General features: G+C 41.8%; 3 protein-coding genes across 5 annotated transcripts in view; all 3 read right to left on the bottom strand.

The window, feature by feature from the left end:
• Positions 1-1954: 1954 nt before the first annotated feature.
• Positions 1955-4867, bottom strand: zar1 (zygote arrest 1). The gene is made up of 4 exons (XM_074668445.1): positions 4137-4867; positions 3124-3216; positions 2879-2953; positions 1955-2802 (listed from the first exon to the last, which is right to left on the bottom strand). The coding sequence occupies exons 1-4, from the start codon at positions 4815-4817 to the stop codon at positions 2659-2661; spliced, it is 993 nt and encodes a 330-aa protein (XP_074524546.1). The 5' UTR covers positions 4818-4867; the 3' UTR covers positions 1955-2658.
• Positions 4868-4974: 107 nt separating this feature from the next.
• slc10a4 (solute carrier family 10 member 4) lies at positions 4975-8488 on the bottom strand. The gene is made up of 3 exons (XM_074668484.1): positions 7740-8488; positions 7259-7469; positions 4975-6659 (listed from the first exon to the last, which is right to left on the bottom strand). Exons 1-3 carry the CDS (start codon positions 8267-8269, stop codon positions 6135-6137), a joined length of 1266 nt encoding a protein of 421 aa, XP_074524585.1. The 5' UTR covers positions 8270-8488; the 3' UTR covers positions 4975-6134.
• A 3799-nt stretch (positions 8489-12287) lies between these two features.
• Positions 12288-22499, bottom strand: part of slain2 (SLAIN motif family, member 2) — a 29926-nt gene continuing 19714 nt past the window's right edge. Inside the window, exons 6-9 of one of the 3 annotated variants that reach the window (XM_074668099.1) lie at positions 22157-22306; positions 20298-20384; positions 16965-17187; positions 12288-14025 (exon numbers count right to left, since the gene is read on the bottom strand). In XM_074668099.1, the coding sequence (XP_074524200.1) occupies positions 13962-14025; positions 16965-17187; positions 20298-20384; positions 22157-22306 (524 nt within the window). In that variant the 3' untranslated portion in view covers positions 12288-13961. Of the gene's footprint in view, positions 14026-16964; positions 17188-17614; positions 17654-20297; positions 20385-22156; positions 22307-22499 lie in introns of all 3 variants that reach the window. The other 2 variants (XM_074668100.1, XM_074668101.1) reach the window with 2 other exon arrangements.

Raw genomic sequence — 22499 nt, 5'->3', positions numbered from 1 at the left:
TTGAGCCCAGATTCAATGATTCACCATGGCCACAGAGAGGAGAAAGGAGGTATTTTTCACCCCAATTCAATCAGAAATTTTAATGCGCTCACATGAAGAGTTTGAACATGTTATTAGAAAAAGAGAGCAACATAGCTGCAGCTGCAAGAGAGGGAGACAGCATGGGAGAACATTGCTGCTTGGGTCAATGTGTGAGTTTGAATGTAGTCCTTTGCAATCTCAATAACATAACGGGACAATCTGTTTGAATTAAATAATTTAAACTTATTAATATTTGCATAGTAATTAGTTGTTTAATTCATTTAATTTAGATGCAATCCAATGGGGCTGAAGCACACTTAGCTGAAGCAGCAGCTAAGAAAGAAATATAAAATATTGTTCAAGCAGGTCAAATCTCGGCATAAGCTCATTGGGTGGGGGTGGGGGGGTAACTCATTTTTGACTTGCTTCACATTGTTGAGTAAATATTAAGTGACTGTTTGACTGTGCAGTGGTTTTATCTCAAAAATGATGCGGTTTTCACACACATAAATTGCTTTCTTATCAGTATTTCATTCTGTTAAATAACTAAGCCTAATTTAACTAACACAGACTTCTACTCAGCCAACAGAAAGAAAGGGAAAACCATAAAGATTTGTAAAAGCCGGTTCGGGCTCTGTGTACAGTTGCCTTTCTTTAATTCTCAGCATCTTCAACGTTATACAAACCTTCTGTTTGCATTGAAACACAACATCTTCATCCACGGAATGTTCACAAAAGGATGTTGGTAGCACGCACTGTGCCTGATAAACTACCGACTCTGATCCTTTAAAACGATTTTTTAATGACAGACGGCTAAACACATCTACGTCAAAATTTGCTGCTGACTGAATGAATGAGAAAATGAAATGGCGTGTGGCTCTGAAAGACTGCGGAGACAAAGAAAATCTCAAAGTTTAGTGAGAAAAACCTGTCCCAGCCAGGTTAGATCCAGAGACTCAGATGCCAGAGTAACAGACACAGAGTTTTAGTTACACTTCTTTGTGAAACAGGCATGAGTTTCCCCTCTTTCTCAGGTTTAATTAACCTCCCTTTCTGAAACCGGAAACCCGGTTTCCCCTATTTCAGAGTTAATAGACTGAGTTTTCATTAAACCCGCTTTGTGAAATGGACCCCTAGTGTTACCAGATGAAGCACAAGGCAAAATGTAAAAACTAAAGTTTAACATATCAATAACTTCATGCATTCTCTTTAATACTGATTTAGGATTAAAAGTCCTAATTGACATTTAGCTTACCCTAACTCTGACCTGAAAAAGCACAAACCCTAAACCTATACCTAATGCTACAAACCCTAACCCTAACAGCACTAACCCACACTACCAACACCATGAATCCTTACCACAAACCCAAAACCAACTAACATCAATCCTAACCATTAGATCAATTACTGGTAACAGTTTTTCAACCCATCACTGCATCCTGTGTGATAAAGTGAACTGGTCCTTATTATTAATCAGACAAGACAAACATTGGCTACTTTTCATCTATAATTTCTCTGACTGATATCCTTCATTGTATCTCACCTTTTTACTGAAGGTGTCCATTAGCTACTATCACATTTTCTCAAGTGACTGGATACTGTTTAAAGTTACAAGAGTAAACACAACAATTGGAGAAACATCTTGCAGCTTTTGTGCAACCCACAGCTTGAGCAGCATTCACTAAGCTTAGTTACGAACAAAGGAGTTTCAAAACATAAAAGGGAAACACTATGTGCATGCATATAACTGCTTCTAAACTGTGCTCCACTTATTCTCAAGCACCTATGAGCATTTTTTTCCTCTCTTTATTCATTGCCTTGCAGTTACCGTTTGACGTCATTGAGAGAGAGATAAAGCAAAGGTTTAATGGATGAATGAAATAAAGACGCTTTACTGAGAAATCATTTGGGTTTTAATGCACAGACAGTCAATACATTTGTCATTTTGATCTGATGTTTACCCCCAAGCTTCTTCCTGCACCAGTACTTTCCAAAAAACTAAAACATCACTTCCTTCTGGGATCAGGATTTGAGCTAACAAATGCTTTCTAAACATTTATGTGACTCCTTATGGATTGACGTTAAGTAGCATTAAATGCACACAACAGAATTACAACTGTCTGCTATACATGCAAACACGAGAAGTACCAAAATTAAAATCTCAACATATGTTCTAACTTGCTAGAAAATTTTGTCAGTGGGGAATTAATTTCTGAATATTTAATGCTATTTTGACACTCTATGAATGAAGGTTGGGTTAAACCCCTCAACACGTATAATCTGAAATCATATTAGTTTTACCCCATCATTTCAAGCTTACAGGTTTTAAAGGGGCTTCAACAACAACTTAATAACATTTACTCCATTTCTCCTTCTGAAAGGACCAACGCTGGCTGATCAGCCAGAGTGAAAAGAAATAATCAGCACAGAGTGCAGGTCAGCAGTTTATTACTTTGGCATTTGGTGCTTACCATTACAACACAAAACAGGCATGAAATAAAGTTTTTAAACAAATATCTCAATAGCATCCAAGATGCCATTATTGTTTTATCTGTTAATATAGAGCACTGGGCTGAAGATGCCCCAATCAGGGCATTTTCTGATGTGTTTCAAGGCAAAGTTGAGGTGAGATGCCTCTTAGATGATGTATTTGAAGCTAAAAGTGCTGTCACAGGAGAGCCGCTTGCCTTTGCATCTGCCGCACAAGTCCTGTCTGTGGGGCCGTTTGGGGTCAACATGGCGTTGTGTTAGTGCACAACAGCAGCGCGCTTTGTTGCAGGTCTAAGGTGGGAGAAAAAGGCTTGTATAAGTCACGGCAGAACAGACATGTTATTTACACAGCTGTGAAAGTGCTTACGTGACAGGTGATGTCCTCAACACGGTATGGGTTGAATTCCTTTGCGCATTTCCTGCAGTACTGTTTGAAGTACACCTGCAACACACCATGCTTCGCTTAGCATTTACCATAGCCTGCCCAAATTTCACAATTTCCCACGAGGACTACAACTGAACAATCTGCTCTAAGCTTCCCCAAGTTTAGAGCAAATATTGTCAGGATAAATTGAATGATTAAATGTGAAATAGAGAAATTAAAGTGTTCACCTTGTTGGTGCCCTGAACACACCACACATAGGCACTCTCCCACCGCAGGTTGCACGCCTTGCAGTGATAATATCCGTACTTCTGTTCCAGAAACTGATGGGGTAAAAAAAGGGATGTCAGTAAGCCTCATCACTCTCCTTAAAATGCATGTATAGTAGTTTTTTTCATTTACTCTAAAGACTCCTGACTCTGAGTAAACTAAACATTTCCTCTTAGAGGAACCACTGTGGACAGTTTTAAAAGCTAACATATAAAGACTGATTTGAATTAATGTTAAGAATATAAATAATGTGGTGATTCCATATTCCTATTTCAGACAAGAATGCTACTCAAGAGTCTAAATCACAATTTGCTAATCTCTAATCCAATACTAATGCCTCTAAAACATGGTCGAAAGGAAAAGGTCAATCAAAAAACTAAGTCCACACCAGAGCACTTTGTCATTATTTGAGTAGTCATTATTTGAGTACTCTGAGGACACAACGCCAAAGAAGAGATTAAGCTATGCTAACATGGCTGTAATTAATTTTAAAAATTAGAAGTTTTAAAGGTCAATATCACTGTTAGCCTAATTGCTAGCTTACTTTGAGTCTAGATCAAATATAATGGCTGAAAACACTCAAAGGTTGTCAAAACTTTGCAAGTTGTGCGTTGCTTTGAAGAATCAAACTCAACTATTAGGTTTATTTACTTTGTGTAATGTAACTTCAATCCTGCAGAGGGCAAAGCTTAAGTTTGCTACTAGCTCGATACTGCTCGCTGCATTTAAGGGTTAGCCTAGATGCTAGCTCTCTCTCTCTTTCAGTGAACTTGGTAGTTACCATGGAGCTAGCTAAGAAAGGAAGTACAGAAGTACACACTACATCGGTAGCTAGCTAATAATTTTGATGTTTTTCATGTGTAGGCTGAGTTTCCTGATGACAGACGGCAAGAAAACGTGTTTTATTCATCAAAAATCAGTGTAAATGTTGGGATAAATGGCTAACTGACTTTTAATTTTGCCCATAACTCACCTGAAAGCGCACGCGCGTGTTGCCCTTTGACCCCTCTGCTGTTGTAGTTTCCTGCACAGGCTCACTCTTCCCCTGCTGTTTGCTCTTTGACTTTTTGCGCTGGTCTGGGAGCTTTTGGGGCTTTCCCTCTCCAGCTGCCCGGTTCTCCTCTCCGCTCACCTTCCCGGTGTTGTCATGTGGATCTCCGGGCGGCTCTCCGGTCTCCTCACCACATGAAGCTCCTTTGTTATTGTTGTTTTCATCCACCAGGAACGAGGTGACGCTCCTGTACGCGATGGGTGAATACACAGCCAGTGTGCGGGGGTACCGCACACCGCTGGGGCTGCCGGGCGTCACGGGCTCCTCCTGCCGCCTGCCTCGCCGAAAGTCCTGCTTCATGGCGAGGAGAGTCCGCGGGCCGATGGAGCACTGCACCGAGGCGTCCCTCTTCGGGTTCACCTGCACCGCTACATCCTTGGTGTTGGCCTTCCGGAGCCGCGGGGTGAGTTTGGGGTTGATCTGTGATAAGATTGATTTGAGCTGCGCGCGCTGCTGGTTGTTGAAAGCCTCTGAATAGTCTCCATAGTGGGACAGGTAATTTTTATACTTCCACCCCGCTTCTTTACGTGGGTATCTGCCCGTGTACGGGTTGTAAGATGAATAGAAATAGCTGTCGACTGGCTCGTCACCATACATTGCCATCTTGTTCAACCGACCACACCTGCAAGGTGTAGCTTGTTAAGTAAGGTACCACGCGCACCATTACGCACAATTATGGTCAGGTGTGGGTGTGCCTTTCTCTTCCTTCAACCAAAATAACAGACACGGGATGCATTGGCTCAGTTTCTTTACACACTTTATTCTCTTCATACATCTGTTTATAATATACACATAATGTACAGTGAGTTCAGACTCGTAGGTCTGTCTGAGGAGCACAGGAGCTGGATTGGCACTGCAATGAGGAAGTCTGATATGTTTGTCTCAGGTCTCTACCACTAACAAGTTTGCTTGAGTCACTTTCAGAGCAGTTTTATAGACCACCACAAATCTAAATCCGTATTCTACCCCTCAGTGTAAGCACTGGAGGCGAGCTTTAGCTCCTAATACTCAATGGGATCTCAGTCATCTGGTCACAGGTCTACAAATGTCCTTGGAAGTGGCTCAAGTCACACACACTCTTATAGCTTTAAAGCACTGTTCATTAGTGAATGTGTTGTGTTCTGTTGGTGTGATTTACTGATTTGTGTCACATTCACATATTAGCTGATGAAAATAGCTCTCTAGGTAACACAGCAATGTGTTAAAACACAATGATTAAAGATGTTCTGATACCATGTGCTCATGATTGATATAAAAACTAAACACAGGATTATCAGCATCAACAGATGACCTGTCAGGTGCTAAAAAGGATAAGCAGTGAGCACAGTTTTATGAAGTTTTTCCTTTTTTCTGTGTGTTTTGGAGATGGGGTGACCTCAGAGGAGTTTTTTTTTTTTTGGATTTGCATCCTGTGTGGGAATCGTGTCGTACACAGAGCAAGCAGACACTGACAGCAGCAGCTCAGCTTGCAGCCCCTGATGTATCTTCCAAAGCATGGAGCAAAAGCTTCTTTATAACAACAACTTTTCATTTTCAGCCAGAGGAAACCTGATGATCTGAACCATCTCAAGGGGCCTAGCTGCACATTGTATGTGTAAGAAACAATCTTTGAGCAGCAGAGAGGGATTTATTTCTTATTTATCATTGGACGAGTGCAATGACATTCCAGAGTCAAAGATTAAGGCGGTATCAGAGGTATAACCCTGGTCTAGTATCAGAAATTCCCTAATCATGATGTCTGACTATGATCATATTCAAATGGATAAATGAAGCTAATGAGATGAAGCACCTGTTTTTCAGATCACCTTTTCATACTCTAGCGTAGTCCTCCTGTGATCTATTTTTTCCCTATATGAACGATGACTCCACCTGCGTGTCTCATTCTGCGCCCGGAGGCTTCAGATTTTGATGACTAGCACATTAAACAGGAGTTGGATCAGGAGGGCAGGGGTCCAGCATGATGGTGTTTGGGTCGCTCACTGTCACAGCACCATAAGATGAGTCAAAGTCCTCGTCCTCAAACCTCTGATATGTGATATCTGTGTCCTCGTTGTCCCGCATGGGGTCTGGTTTGTGCAGGACGTTCTTCCTGTACATCCTGTAAGCCAGGATGAAGATGCCGGCCTCAGCTGCTTGAAACAGGGCGTACAGCAGAGGGAACATGTACATCCCTCCCATCAGCTGAGGGGGGAAGGCCAGCTTCAGGATGGCGGTGCACAGCTGTACGTTCTGACATCCGGTCTCCAGAGAGACAGCCCTGCGACTGTTTGGAGGCAGGTCGAAGAGGACGGCCAGGCCGTAACCTGCAGCGTAGCCACACAGAGGCATGAGGATGGCCACCACGTAGACGGAGGGTGGGATGGTGGACAAGAGTTCTGGCCCCAGCATCGCACCGGTGAGGATGAAGAGCAACACTAGAGTGATCAGCAGAGACCACAGAGACGCCTGGAAAACAGGATGGTTTCAGGGTGAGGACATAGGAAAAGTAGCCTCTATGTGTGAACAGGTTTCTAATTAATGACAAAAATGATATATAACTTTATTTTCTCAAAATCAAAATCTTTATAATATATCTTAAGGCTGGAATTTAATATTTTTTCATGCTTCCTAAATTCTGACTTCACACCATAAATGATGACTATAAATGCAAAAAAAAAAAAAAACGCTCTGATTTTCTCTTCTGAATTCCTGACAATGATTCTGTTAAACATTTTAAGACTAAAAAGTTCAAACCCAGAAATCCACATCAGAACATTTCTCCTGCTTTCAGGTTCTCTCTGTTGTAACCTATGTGGCCCTCCCTTAAGTGATGCTTTTATCAGAAATAAGAGGGAGGAGCTCTTCCAGGCACAGTGCCTCTGATGTCACTTTTCCTCCTGTCAGCATCTGTGACAGGGAAGGAAAAGTACGCAGTGCGCTTTTGCGCAAAGGTTCTCCTTTGCAGAAAATGTTAGGGTCTCAATAAAACTAAATTAATTTATTTAACTTGATGCACTGTTGCTTTAAGTTAAAATGGAACTTTGAGAAATTTGCTCCTAAATTACCTTTAAAACAATATCAGCCACCCGGGTGTAGCGGTACCTCAGCATAACGCCGAGACCTATAGGGATGAGGGTGCTGCAGAGGGTTAGGATGATGGCCCCAAAGGGCATGAGGTTAACCACAGGTGTGTTGATCCACGCCCGGCTGTAGATCCACAGACACAGCGGCATCAGCACGAGCGCCAGCAGAGTGGAAGATATGGTCATTATGATGCTGGAGAGAGAAGAGCAAATGCGCACTGTTAGAGCTTTACAAAGGTAATTTGGCCAAAGTGCGGGGTTATTTTAGTACAGCTTGACAAAGGTGTCTCGCAGGCTTGGAGAACACCTGTGGAACATCAAGGTCGGTCGCAAAGTCTGACAAAATTCAAGTTAACTCCGTGCGTAATTTGCTGAATATTACGCGCAAAACGCCCCAAACTGTCAAATGTTTACCGACTAATTTGATAAACTTTACTTCTCTATAGACAGAGAAACTTTGTACCTGAGATTCATCTCTCCATGCACCAGCAGAGACATTATATTTGACAGGTTTCCTCCTGGGCAGCAGCCACATAATAGAACAGCCATCGCTGCCACATCATCCAGAGAGAAGGCTAAAGCCAACAGAAATGCCACCAAAGGCATGATGACAAACTGACACACTAGAGCCAGCAGCACCCCGATCGGTCTGCGGATATGTTCCCCGAGCTGGCTCACATCCACGGTGCAGCCCAGCCCCAGCATAGTGAAGCAAAGAACGAGTCCTACAAACACATTGATTCCGTGACTGAGCGGGGAATCCCAAAAGGCGGGCATCAGGTGCGGGGATTCCGTCGGCGGGACAGCCATAAATTCAGCTCCGGCTCCGGCGGCACTCCTGAACGCGCTGCCCTCCAGGAAGAGCGCACCTGTGGCCGCTAGTCCGGTCATCGCAGTGTCCTCCGTCGAGTCTTTCTTCAGAGTGTCCAACAGAAGAAAGTCTAACAAACCAGCGCTGTGTGCGTCGCCGCCCAACAGGCTGGAGTTCTCCATGGCGCAACAGAGGGACCGAGGCTCGTGCGTAAAATGAATCCCCTTTGCGCGCGCGGTCACTAATAAGAAGCTGCGGAGGACTGAGAGGACGGAGGATGTGATGGTTCCATGGCACTGCTTTTCTTAAAGAGACTCACAGAGGCAGACTGGTGCCACGGATTGGCTCTCTGACAGACGCACATCGCTGGAGGGAGTCTGTCCTCGGTCTGAGGCTTCACTGAGGGTGGGTGGGCCAATCGATAACGCCCAGGCTGGCCTTTTTATGGCGCGCTCCGCTCCATATAAGGAAACGGTCCCCAAAATATCAATCAAATTATCACATATCGACAGTTTTGCATTTGTGGAATGAAACTGCAGAGCATGCAGACCCAAGGTGAAGCTGCAGCTGCTTGTGGAGCTTGATTCAACATGAATGCAAACTGCGCTGATCTTTATGTTTGTGCAGCAAAGTGTGAAAATTTGCCTGCATGTTTCTTTTGTCCCTGCTGCTGTTTCTTTTGTGAAATGTGCTTTTTACGTGGATCATCTGGTCTAAACCCACTGTGACCAGGACCCATGTCTGCTCTGATGGATGTTTTTCCTGTTAACACCCTGACAGATGCCAGTATACCATGTTACTGATATGTTACCTGTAATTACTGACCTTTATATTAATTATAGGAGATATTAAGTTGGGAATAATGGAACATTAAATAATTTCATGTCAAAATCTGGAAGCACAGTCAGCTGACCTAACAAAAGCTTAGGTGCATATGAGTTATAGCTTTGCATTAGATAGCAAGACAACTTTGAACATTTATAATGCACAGTCTTTTTTAACACCTCTGTTGTCAGCTCTCAGATGGAGATCTTTGTGTTGTGACTGAATCTCACTCTTTGTCTCCGTTTGTGTCTCTGCAGCTCACAGATGAAGATGCTCTGAATGAAATGCCTCTTTATACATGAGCCCGATCAAAAAAAAAAAACAAAAACATACGTTCACACCCATAAATGAACACTGTGACGTCACCCTCCAGAGCACTCAGACCAGGGCGGGACAGGACAGTTTGCAGCACTTGGTGACTCAGGCTATCTCTTGTCTCCTCCCCCTTCCCGGAGACACTCCGTGTGTCCCCCATTAACCAACGGGTGACTCCAGGTGCGTAAATGCTTCAGCTCACTGTGGAGAGAACACACGATGAGTCACCCTCGCTTTAAAAGCTGTAAAGTGTGGGGCCGTGGGTTTTTTTTGTGGGTGCTGCTGCTGAATAACAAACAACTGTGGAGTAGTAAGTGGATATTCTGTTACAGGAGAATTTCATTATCAAACCTCTCAAAGAGAAGAGAAGCTTTAAGGTCAAAACATCAAAAAATTTGCATTATCCCTTTATATGAGGGGAGTCTGTGCAGCACTGGGGAATCAACCATTCTGACTCTGCTTTTTACAATCATCCAAGTGTAATGCTTTGAGGGATTTGAACCCACCAACGAGCCTGATGTTGGGCAAATCTCAACTACTTTAAACTAAAGAGCACACGGGTGGAGATTAAATGTGATGTACGATATGGTTTTAAATGTCCAGCTTTTTAAATTCCTCTTATCTATTTGCTTCCCAACATTCCTCTGTCCTCCCATGTTCATGACCTGGAGACAGACCTCTGGGAGCCATCACTCAGAACAAGGACTGAGGTGTTATGAGACTCACCATGAGAAAAGACGAACAGGAGAGTTTCCAAATCCGGTGACCTGAGAGGTGCCTGGAAGCCTTAGAGGTAAGAAACACAGCAACTAGTTTTTAGTTACAGACCATGTGAAAAAGTTGAGGGATGATGATGTCTACAGACTATATCAGGAGCCATATTTTCTCCCCAAAAATCCCCTCACATGGGAATCAGTTTGTAGGACATCAAGTTACTACATATTGGAGGAGAAACATTTCCCCCTCTGCTGGAGAGAAGCAGTACATTTTTTCCGACCAAGCTTATAAACAAAGAACAAAATGTAGGATTTAAATTCGAATTCGCAATTTAAGAATCTAAAACAAAACATCTTGATACTTCTGTGGATCGATTTTTTGTCACACCCCTACTGTCCATGTCCCCTTCCACCTTTAATGGTTTATGTACATCTACTAAAAGCAGAAAGAAGAGATTGAGAATAATATGTGGTAAAAGGCCACACTTTAGAATCAAATCTGGGTTGTCTGCTTTGCAGACTCCAGCAAACCAGCACCCAAGAATTTATTTCCAAGTCCACAGCCATTGCTCAGTGCAGTGTTTTTTAACCTCTGTGCACTGTAAAGTGTACCGTGGGAAATAATCCAGTTTCACTTAAAAATACTGATAACATGCCATGTCAAGTTTTTTTAAAAGTAATGTACTTTCTTCTATGTCAGTTGGAGGCAGCATGTAACCTACTGTCGTAATACTCAGCTTTAGTGACGCATGAGACGGGTAGCCATGACAGTAATGGAGACATTTTTGAAAAGAAATAGTTCGAACAAAATATAGACGCTGATGAAGGCTCTAGTATGGGAGGTAGTCAAGGAAGGCAAAGATGATGAACTCAAGGCTTTACAGTGAAAGCTATCTTTCTTTCGGATTTACTTTTACCAGGATGCAGTGACTCCAGCGTGCTTGGTGTGTGGCAAAAAGCTATCCAATAGAGCGATGGGCCCAAGTAACGTATTGCCATTTCCAAATGAACCACCTGATGCTTCAAAACAAGCAGATGGACATTTTTGTTTGCCTGTCTGAAAACATGGTGAAACGGCCAACCTTTTGTGGGAAAAACCACAAAAGAGCAAACCCTCAAAGCTAGCTACCACGTTGCTGAACTTGTGGCTAAATCAAAAATGTTGCACACTCTAACAGAGTCATTAATACCACCTGCCTGCAAAGCTATTGCCAAGGAGGTGCTCAGTTCTGACGCGGTAAAAGAGGTCAGAATATCAGCTTTGTGTTCATCTAAAAAGGCCCAGGTTTCGCAGTGCTTGAGTGTAGGACATTATATTGTTATTAGGCTACAGTGTTATTTTTACAATACTTTTGGTTGGTGGTGTGCCATGGGACTTTTTGTTAATGTTAAAATGTGCCCTGGCTCAAAAAAGGTCCCAATGGGAGGTTTGCCAAACCAACAGTAAGCTACTTATACATTTAAGAGAGCAAAAACCCAGGACAGATGTGACATTTGACTGTCTAGAGAAGGGAAAAAAACACACTACCTATACAGGTGTAAGACAAAAAGGCTACAAACTAGAGCCCAACCAATATGGGATTTTTGGGGCCGATGCCGATACCGATACTGAGGGCAAAAAAAAAGCCGATATCCGATATATCAGCCGATATCTGATATATCAACCAATATCCGATATAACGGCTGATATATATAATAAATTCATTGATATACACAGGATATATACTGTATATAAACACAAATTATTATAATACCCATATGATTAATCAGTCGGGCTCTACTACAGACCAATAGCAGTTCGGACATAGGTAACTGTTGACTGGCTCAGTTACTTCCTGTGTCTGCTTTCAAAGATATAAAATGCACCACTTTGTCCACAGACAAAGCGCTAAAATCATCTCAAACAAAAGTATCATCACAGGAACTTTCCAAGAGAGACTTCAGTTTTGTAAAAGAGAAGCCGTTTGACATCCCTTCGAAGTCAGTTTCATTTTTATGACTTGTTTCTGATTTCTGACATTTCAAAGACTCAGTGACTTTCATTTCAAAAAGCCAGTCACTCAGTAATGTAGTCTTATTTCGTGTTGACGGGCTCTCATTCTTCATGCCTTATACTTAGACTAAATACCCAGGTTTGGTTCTCCATTGATCGGGTTCTCATGTTTGACTGCTGGTTGGATCATCAAGTAACTTCTGACTACAGTCAGCCCAGAGCACATGCAGAGGATCCAGTTTATTTTTGATATTTGAGTTTTTTAAGGAGAAACCTGTCGATAAAACATCTCTACTCCAAAGAAAGAGAGAAATAAAACAAAAGTGAGAACAGAGAAGTTTTCAGCTTTTATTTGAAATGTGAATTGTACACCGGGAAACTGAATGTCATGTTCGTGGGTATAAAAAAAAGTTCAATAACAAAAACCTTTCACACAAAAGGTGTGGCATGTCTTTTTGCAACATTCGCTGTAGTTTCCCCACTGAATCTGACAGAGGCACCTCTCTCTTTAATAAATAGTTTCATTTACAGAATAAGAGTAATCAGTTATAAATATGAAGGCGCATTTTAAACATTTTTAAAGCAATTATAAATGTTTTGATTTCATTTACAAAAACACAAACAGGCAAGCAAATCAATCAAGCAGAGATACAAAATTGAAATTATTATTGGCAAAAGAAATTGGCACAAAGGCAAAAGAAAGAAACAAAAATGATGCTCAAACTCAAGTGAAACTTTAAATTATAGGCACTATTTTCAGAACAGCCACCACACCAATGATCAGACACTTTCCTTAACACTGACACACCTTTTGATTCAGAGCACAGGAGGTAAAAGCCAGCAAAACTTCAAGACAGCTTCCTTTTTTATGGCATGGATGATTTACACTGACATGAATCTGTAGCAGGAGGTTGATGAGTCACTTTCAGGGCTTCATTGGCTTCAGAGGGAGAAATAGTTTAGCTTTCTTTTTAATCCAATTAAGTCTCATTCAGTTACTGGATCAAGATCAGACTTTAGGTCAAACAGAGGGGTGCACGGCAAAGTCTGATCATTGTTATTTTCATCATTTATCGCAGACTTGTATGATAATTTTGTGATGTAACAAAACAGAGCCTTAAAGAGCTTTCTTCATTAATTTCAGGATAAAAACAGATGTGTTTCCACTTGGTAGTCTACCCCTCTGTTTTTAAATTAGCACTTCAATGAAAAGGTATTTTCATGGCAAACTGCTGAACAGGTCAGAAGTGAGGCTTTGGCCGAGCTGTCTCATCATTTCTGATTTGACACTTTGAAAAACAAAACAGAGGCTTTGGAGAGTTAGCTTGCAGTTGAGGTTCAAAACGTACATTTCAAACAACTGAAATCTCTAAACAAAAATACTGATATGGATGCTTTGACATAAATTTCTTTAAATAATTTGAATAAATAATTTCCAAAAGAAACGTGTGCATACATTCTGGCTGATTGAACAGATTCTTTAAATGTCCACACAGAGGTGCTTTTCACTGTTGCAAGACATCGACGATTCTCAAACATTACGGGACGTTCACCTGCACAGCATCATCATAGAGATCGCTCACCTACAGTCTGTCCAACACAGAGCATAAAGAGAGAAATGTGTGGAAACATTTCGACCTGAGGGCGGTGACAGAAGAAAACCGGGGAGGTGTGGGGGGAAAAGGTCAGCGGTGAAATCAAGAGTCTGACAGATGATTGCAGTCAAACAAAGGCAGGTGGAGTGACCTCTGCTGGGCGAGCTGGAGTCGGGCTGGTTTCTTTGGCATCTTCTGGTCTGTACTACATGCCTGACCCCTCCAGAGCCGGACCCTGACCCGGGACACGATGCGAGGTCCTCTTTGACGTGATGTGGACACTGTCCTTTTTAAATTCTGAATTGTTCCTATTTGTGGGACATAGTTTCTCTCTTCACTGTAAAAGGTTTCGAGGAAGATAAAGTGCCATGTTGTAATGTCTGCCTCCTTGTATTGATAGTTTGATTGGGGAGCCCCCTACTGGCCCTTTTTAGTAACAACCTTCTCTCCAGTTGTCCCCTGTGCCGCTGTAGGACCGAGGAGCTGGAAGAGATCTGCAAAAAAAAAAATCAAGGATCAAACATCAGTCAAGTCAACCATGCATTCTAATGTACAGAAATTTAACAGCAGCAGAAAAGGTTTCTTTTTTTTTATTGAGTAAAAACTAAACAAAACTTAAAAAAAAATTCTACAATTAAGTGGGTTAATAACCATTTGTCACCTTTTAGAGACTTTCTTTTGAGACATAGATGAATTTATTTGGCACAACAAAGGATTGAGAAAGGGAAAAATAAGAGAGGAGAAGCTTAAAGGGTGAGCTTTAATTAGGAATATTTACACTTTTTTTCTCTTACATTCATTCTAGTTTTATTCTAAGTCCAATACGTCTGACCTTAGAGGTTTAACGTAGAGTTTATCATTCCAAATAAAGAAGGAAATTACTTTGCAGCCATCAGGGTGAAATAAAACCATTGCGTGACTTACTGTCAATAAACCCGCAATATGTGTGTGTCATCGAATATTTCTGTCTATTTGTTATTACTTAGTGACTGATTGTGGCAAGATATTCAAAAATTGAAATTGAAATGCTCTAAATTATGTGTACATTTACCTTTTCTGTGAAACACACTCTCAAAACTAAAGTTTATCAAGATCTCACTGAACTACGTTTGGACTGAGCAAAGCCTACTGGTCTAAAGCTGACGTCTTTAACCCTTCTGTTGTCCTGAGGTCAATCTGACCACAAACTCAATCTTTGGCTCTCAAATGTGATTTTATTTATTCATCAAATGGTCTGAAATTTACCTGCTTCTCCAGTACTATGCTCTTCATTATTACAGCAAATTTCCAGTCGTTTGACTGACTTAGGGGTGTTTTATTAAATTGAAATTGTCCTCTGGGTCAAAATGACCCCACAGCACAAAGTGGTGCAAAGGAACAAAAGACCAAACAACACTGCTTTTCAAAACATCTTTGATCTCACAAGTTTGATGTGTGAGGTCAAGCAACAGTTATAACAACAATAAATGTCTTTTCTCACAGGTGGTGGGTCCTTTTACATACTAGTCTGAGAAAGACGGGCAGCACAATGAGGAGACAGGAGCACTATACTACAGAGAAGGCTGTTCAAAAAACAGGTTTTTTTTTTTTTTATATCAACAAGGTCAATTTGCCCTCAATTTAAAAAAAAGGGGGGGGGGGGGGGGGGGGGGGGTTTAATGGGTTGGATTGAAGTCAGACTAAAGGTGTAACACAGAATTGATTGAATAAATTAATGTCTGAAAATACATTTTGACCTCAGAGGACTGTAGATGTATAGCAATCAGAAAGACACTACAAGGGTCAAATGAATGTATTTATCATGATGTGAAAATAAGAACGTTCAAAAAACACATTAGAGGACACAAGACTAGATTAAAGTTATGAAATTAAGCAGAAAAAGGAAAAAAAATGTTGATAAAAGTTGTTTAGAAATTAGGCTAAGGCATATTTTGGGCTAAAAATGTTGTATGTAGGTCAAAATTATCTTCAGGATAAACAATTCTAACAAAATCCAGATCCTGAGCCTACCATATATAAAACCCTAACATATTTTTCCTTTATCCCCTTGGAGTTGCTAGGTGCCTCCCTGTTTGCTATGGCTGCCTTTTGCAGCAGCTCTCTCTTCTTTGCCCGTTTCTTGTAATTTTTTGTCTCTTTTTTGTAATCTTTGTATTTGGAGTGGATCATTACTTTGTATGGCTCATTTTTTGTCATAGACACTAAACTTTTTGTGTCTTCAGTGATATTTTTACTACTTTTTCTCCTGTGTTTGTCTGGAGATCCTACATGTAACCATGGCTGCATTGTTTACATGTGAAATCAGCTGTTGGCAGCCTGTAGCATGTCAATGCTAGCTGGTGTAAGGCCTGATGTCTTCCCACAAGGTGAGGAGAAGGAGGTGAGGACGACGAGCTGGTTCTCAGGTGTGAGCTAAGAAGTGACGACATGGACCTGTCCTTCCATCCATCATTATTGGGAACGTAAGATCTATCTCCAATAAGATGGACGAGCTAGCTGTGCTAATCCAGCAACAGAGGGAATACCAGAAGGCAGAGTAGCATTATGCTATTCACAGACATGGAGACATAATAGAGCTAACATCAGACACCAACGCCACATTGGAAGAACTTCACCTGCTGTGAGCAGACAGGATCAGGAGACAGAGATGGAGCATGACTGAAGAAGCTCAGTCCTGGACCCTGTGGAGGTGGAGGCTGGCTGAACTGGACAATGATGGACAAGCTGTCATCATCTATTTTCTTATGGACCTTTTTGCACTTTCTATACACTTTCTTACTTTTGTTTTCTTAATTGCTGCTGTTACTTCAGTTTCGTTGTACTTGTTACAATGACAATAAAGTTCTATTCTATTCTATTCTATTCTATTCTATTCTATTCTATTCTATTCTGACGGAGAACATTTTCCTTGGTCAGAAGAAGCAGAGTTTGCTGATGTTTACACAGCAGAAAACTGACCACAGATCACCTGGTATCAAGAGACAGTCGATGAGCCAAGCATAAGATGCAGGCACAAGTATGTTTGAGCACACTTAGTGACTGATTTTTACAGAAATCACTCCAAGAAATAATTAATGAATAGAGCATTAATGTGTTACTCTCATGGAGCTGCTAAAAGCTTGGACACCCTTGGTTTATAGTAAATGTAAAAAGAATAGAATATTAAATGGAGACTGAAGTAATTCATGTGCATTTGGTGTTGTATCAGTTGTGGTTTTGTTTAGTTTTTTTTTTTTTTTTTTACATCAAACTCACCTCATGATGTAGCTACATTAGTTTCTTTCTGACTTGTATCTTTGACTTACTGACCTGCTCAGTTTAAATAGACCCTCTGAGTCATTTTAGTGGAAGTTTTTCCACATTAGATGCAGAAAGACTTGAGTGAAGTTCAGCAAGGCTCAGTGAGGACACAAACACTCTGAGGAGTATTTACCTGCGCACAGGCTGGGCCAGTTTGCTGCGGGGCAAAGGGATCCCTCCTCCTCCTCCTCCTCCTCCTGCAGGAGCACTGGGGCGAGGCAGGCCGCTGCGTGGAGCGGACAGAGAGCGGGTGGGCGTGGAAGTGGCAGAGTTGGGGTTCGATGTGGCCTTTACAGGCTGCCTCAAGGCCAGCGGGGAGGGGGTGGCTGGAGTCCGCAGCTTACTGGGAGAGGGGACTGGAGACGGGAGGAAGAGGAACACAGTCAGGATGACTTCAGATCATCTCCACTGATGAAAATCTACCACAGGTTTCTGTCTGTGTCTCTAACATGAAGTCATGATCTGCTGCAGAAAATATGATGCTGGACCACATACTGTATAACAGACATCTACCAAACATGGAGACATACAGTATGTAACTCTTCATTTACCACATCATCACAAACTCACAAATGAAGTCAAACCTGTTAGGATGCAGGATTAGGAACTACAAAGTAAACTTGATCCAAACAAACAGAAAAGTCTAGAAACTCAGCTGCCTGATGTGATGAATGAGGTGATACAAACATAAAGCACAAACTAGCGAGCACGGCATCAATACGACCACGGCGAGGAACCACAATCACAATACTGAAAAGGTGTAAACCCTCAGTGAATACTCACTGAAATCACCTTCTTCTCCAAAGCAACAGGAGAGGGGGACTAGACAAAGACGAAGACAACAGAGACAAAGGCCTTAATCAGAGCTGAGAGGAGGGTGCTGAGCAGAGGGGGGGCTCTCAGTGTCGGATTGTTGATGAACATGGATGATACAAGAATCTCAACCAAGATAAGACTTTATTCTGCGAGAGCTTATGTGATCAGCGAACAGTGATCTGACAGCGTTGGGTGAATCTGCAACACTCCAGTCTTCAGGTTTTGCACACACTGACAGCAAACAGCGCAGATGAAAAAACAAAGGGGGTCATGGAGAGCAGAGCAGAGAACATGGGAGAAAAACTTGACTTAATTCTGTGAAGATAATGAAAAGCTGTCAAATCAGGTTGGCAGATCAGGATTTTTACCAAATACAAACTAATGAAACATCATGGATCTTTATGGCTATTTCAGTAGAAGGATCAGGAAACAAAAACAGGAGAAAAATCAGGGGGCTGCACAAAAAGGGGTTAATATACATCCGAGAAGATTCGAGATGTATGTTACTTTAGTGTAAATAAACTCAAACTAAACTTACACCCTCTTGAACCCAAAATGCATTGTTTTATTAAATGACTTGATGATAACTGAACCTATCGCCAGCTTGAGCTTCATATGACTAAAAGTTTGGCAGTTTCATTTATTTTTAGAGTAGTTTGTCTTTTGCTGTGTGTGTTTTAGGGATGTTCAGGAGTGTCTTAATTCACAAGTGTAATTTAAATCCTAACTAACCACCAAAAAGTAAGAAACACTCAGCAGCAGCCTTCATTCCTTCTCACAGGTTAGCATTGTGTGTCTGTGCTGGTTCCTTGTTGCTCTGGTTGAGAGGTTATAGGCACATTCAAGTAGACACTGCGAACATACAACTTTATCTCCTTTTACTAGATCAACGCACTGACAAACTGCACCACACTTCTAGATGAAGTCTGGGACTACTTATATCAGGGTAGTAAAGTTTTTTGCCTTGATGACTTAAGCTATTAACCTGGGCCTGTATGCATGACAAGCCATTAATGGGGAAAACAAACAGTTTGTACTAACGGTGACAAAATAGTTGATTAGTGGTATGCATGAGCCAGGTTAATGGGCAAAAAGAGCGTTTGCTTTAATGGAGGTATACTCCACCATTACAGGTGCTAAGGTCAGGATTACAGCCCCAGCCCAAATGCAGACATTGCGCAATACGTTACAGTTACGATCCTTTGGAAAGGTGGCAATGTGTGGCCATACAGCAACTTTAGATTTAGGAGACTTTTCAGTGAACAGATGAGATAAGGGAGACAAACCGGTGAGGCTTGCTGCCGACAGTTTTATATGTTTGATTCGCTTTTTGATTTAATGCGTCTGGGTACTTCCGAGATGTGTGTGGCGAAATATTGGAATTCATACACTTCTTTAAGAGTTATTCATCGAGGTACTGGGGCATTGCTGCGGTGCTTGTTCCTCAAAACAGCTTTCATATCACTGATTTCAGCCCACTGCTGTGTGCTCAGAAACACCACACGCATTTACTCTGTTCAAGATCGCCAAACTTTCTCTTTCTCTTTGTTGACCTGATTGACTCACGGATAACAGCTGTTTGTGTATTCTTGTAATATAATGTCCATTTCCCCGACTAAACCTTTTCTCGATCTTGTCTCAGTCGCACCGCTCGCCAGCTTCACTACTGTTTGTGAGTGGTAGACATGCGCAGTTCAAATTTATGTGATGGGGTTTTCTAGGAGGTTCCCCTTAATTATGACGTAATCTGCACCTGCATCTTTTTCATGGTGTGATAAGTTCGGCTAATTATGTGCAGTCCTGCATGAGGCTAATGCTGCAGCCAAACAGGCCGTTCAATAGCAGAATGTTAGGACTAATGGTCCCATTTCTTTAATGACTGAACGTGCATACGGGACCTGAGCTATAGCCCTGGCTGGTGACGGGTGGTTGCATTAATAACTCAGATGCTCATTTTTGGCAGTTGTTTAACCAACTTGCAATTCTAGGTCAAAGTAGCGGCTGACAAAGTTTAAACAGTTAGTTTTTTAGTCATGCAAATCAGCACACTCCTGTTTTTTTAATTGCAGATAGTCAAATAATCTGGCAATAACGACACCGGTTTATTCTATAGGGCTAAATTTCATACCGTAAAATGGCTCAATGATATTTGCATCCTCTTTGTAACAGAATGTAAGGAAAGACGGCCACCAGGCAGAGAAGAAAAACCTTGTTTGTGCAGACGGATCTGATTTAGCACCATGTGACAGTGATTCTGTCCAAAATGGTTCAACAACAATAAGTGACCTGACATTTCTGAGCCTGTGTGACTGATCCCACAGTCCTCAGCACAATCCTCATGACAATCAATCCTTCAAATGTTCCCTTCAGTTTGGAGGGAGGCTAATGCTCATCTGTGCTTCCACCCACATGCTCCTTTTATTTCCATCTCATCAAACAGAAACTTGCAAAATTAATAGAACACCGTAAAAGAAATTGAAAACTAAAACTAATCAGAGAGTTTCCTTGGTGCTAAGAATATTTCACATTCCACGTGCATCAGTTTTCTATTCCTTCAGTACTCAGGCAGCACAGCTATTTTAAATAGTGCATTGTGTTGGTGTTAGAGCTTGATCTCACAGCCTCCTGCTGATTTGGATAAAGCTGTTACCTCGCAGGGCTGTTGGGCTTTGAAGACGCTGTTTAGGTTTCGGGGAGGAGCGAGAAGGGGTCGAGTATCTTGGGAGCTGAGCTGCTGCTGGAAAAACAGGACATTTCAGCATGGAAGTCAGAATTGATTAAGTCTCAATGGAGAAAAAAGGGGATTTTTTAAGTGATGAAGCTGGAAATGCAGTTTGAGGCCACTAGAGGGCTCTAGCGCTTCTTTCTTTCAGAGGGGAAGCAGCAGGCTGTCAGAGAAGAGCGTCAGTGTTGCTGTCAGGTTTGACGACTGTGTCTGAGCACTGACAGAGAAATGGAAGCTCGTTTTGGTAACACATGCTGAACAGTGAAATTAAGTCGACGACAGAAGCAGGAGTTAAAGATCTCACATGCCGAGTTCAGCCAAAGCTCAGAAGATCGCACACCTCACTGTGGAGATTTTTTTTGGGGAGGTAATTGAATGTAAACATTGAATGGAAAGAGATGGTAGTGCTCAGTAAAATGTGTTTTTAAGATGTCATATCCACAATGTGGAAGAACACACGGAGCACACTAAAACCTATAGTGATGGACTTGGCCAGCAAGAAAAAGAGAGATATCTGAAAAATGATGCCTTATAAGCGAGACCCAAACGAGGACTTGGCATCTTTATCATCATCGACCCAAAGGTATGAAAACATAGACATTACTGCTATATTCTACATGGGGGAGAGGGTCCATGGAATAAATAATGCTCTTTTGGGAAAGGCTAACTTTCTGGCACTTTGAAAAAGCCCCTCAAAGACACTGAGTTTTACTCAAGTATTGTTTATTGATGTGAATTACCTCTTCCTAACTTTTCTTACTACTTATTACTTTTACTAAAGTGTGATGTTAAGGTGGACAGAGAACATGACCTACCTGACAGGAAATGAACAGACTCATGGGCAGTAAACAGACTTGAATGTTGAGATTAATGACAGATTATTGCCTTGGAAATTCTGGTGGAGCTTAGCTAGCTACAATATTCTCTGTTCTTCGGACAAATGTCTGCACTCCTCACCTCGATCTACCATCGTTTCTGGTAGTCAAGGAATACAATTTTTTTTTCTCAGTCCGACCAATTAGTGCAGCAAAAAATGTAGCAATAATTTAATTTTTATATCCGCAAGCTCAATTTCGCTCTGTTGTGAGAGCGCCTCCAACATGGTCAAACACGAGTTGATAATGCCACGTGAAAACACTCTATTCTGAACCAGCTGAATTGCCCTTTGACCCACGATCTGCCTCCTCTACCAGAGAGGGATTAGCACCGTTCCTGGATTAGAAACGACACCATTACCTTTATCTCCCATTAACAGATTACATCAAATGCATACTTTTAATGGACAGAGGTAAGAATCTAAGCTCCTAAAGAGCATAAAACCCTCCAACACAGGATGTAAAACAATGTTGGTGTGGCTTAGTCGCTCTGGATCCGGTACCAGACGTTAAATCTGCAGGAGGAAAGTGTTTCTTTGAAGTGAAAGTTAAAGTGAGTCGATAAGAGGAAGGAAGGATGCGTGTGAATAAAAGATATTACTACTGAAATGATCAAAGACAAAGAGGATCCCCAAACACTGAAGCCATGGAGGTACAAAGCAGCACAGTCCTCTGAGTGATGTTGGTGCAGCCAGAAGGATTAAAAGAATTCCCACAATGAATCAAGAGATTACCCAGCATGTCATGTTCCTAAAGGTTCAGGAAAGAAGGAGAGCCAAACAAATACTGGTGCAAAACAAAAAGACACCAACCAAACTAAACATCAGCAGTGCAAAGAATTAAATTTTTTAATTTTTCATTTAAACTCTGGAGGGTTTGTGTGTTTTGTGTGTTTGGAGCAGGACTCACTCGCAGACTGGTTCTGGTGTCGAGGGGAGCCACCGTTTGGCACTTGCAGGTTGGACTCGCAGCTGCGGCTGTTCTTGACGGGCTCTGGGCCCTGAGCCGCCGCTGCTGTCGAAGAGCGTGTGAGGTTGGGAAGACTACGACGTAGCTTTTCTGCAACAGTGAACATAATGTAAAGATAAATCATTACTAGGAACACGTGACCAAACTTCACCGTGAACAAACATCTGTGCAAGCAAAGTGTGTCTGTGATCATATCCATCTTCTGAACTCGTCCTCCCCCGTGTGAGCGCCCTCTCTCTCTTTTCATCTGCCTTGTTGAGTTTCATGTCTTTTGTTTTGTATA

The sequence above is a fragment of the Halichoeres trimaculatus genome, unplaced genomic scaffold, assembly GCF_033239565.1.
Source record: "Halichoeres trimaculatus isolate MK-OKI-2021-1 unplaced genomic scaffold, fHalTri1.1 fHalTri1_scaffold_4, whole genome shotgun sequence".
NCBI lineage: Eukaryota > Metazoa > Chordata > Actinopteri > Labriformes > Labridae > Halichoeres > Halichoeres trimaculatus.
The sequence above is the reverse complement of the archived record's forward strand: the minus strand, read 5'-3'. Positions and strand labels throughout refer to the sequence as shown.

What these genes read in the sequence shown, in the direction of transcription:
- slc10a4 (XM_074668484.1), bottom strand. Translation starts at nt 8,269, where the DNA reads ATGGAGAACTCCAGCCTGTTGGGCGGCGACGCACACAGCGCTGGTTTG. An exon ending in CATGGAGAGATGAATCTCAG is followed by an intron (nt 7,470 to 7,739) that starts GTACAAAGTTTC and finishes TTCTCTCTCCAG; the next exon opens with CATCATAATGACCATATCTT. An exon ending in TGGCTGATATTGTTTTAAAG is followed by an intron (nt 6,660 to 7,258) that starts GTAATTTAGGAG and finishes CCTGTTTTCCAG; the next exon opens with GCGTCTCTGTGGTCTCTGCT.
- zar1 (XM_074668445.1), bottom strand. Translation starts at nt 4,817, where the DNA reads ATGGCAATGTATGGTGACGAGCCAGTCGACAGCTATTTCTATTCATCT. An exon ending in ACACGCGCGTGCGCTTTCAG is followed by an intron (nt 3,217 to 4,136) that starts GTGAGTTATGGG and finishes TTACCCCATCAG; the next exon opens with TTTCTGGAACAGAAGTACGG. An exon ending in GTGTTCAGGGCACCAACAAG is followed by an intron (nt 2,954 to 3,123) that starts GTGAACACTTTA and finishes GGTGTGTTGCAG; the next exon opens with GTGTACTTCAAACAGTACTG.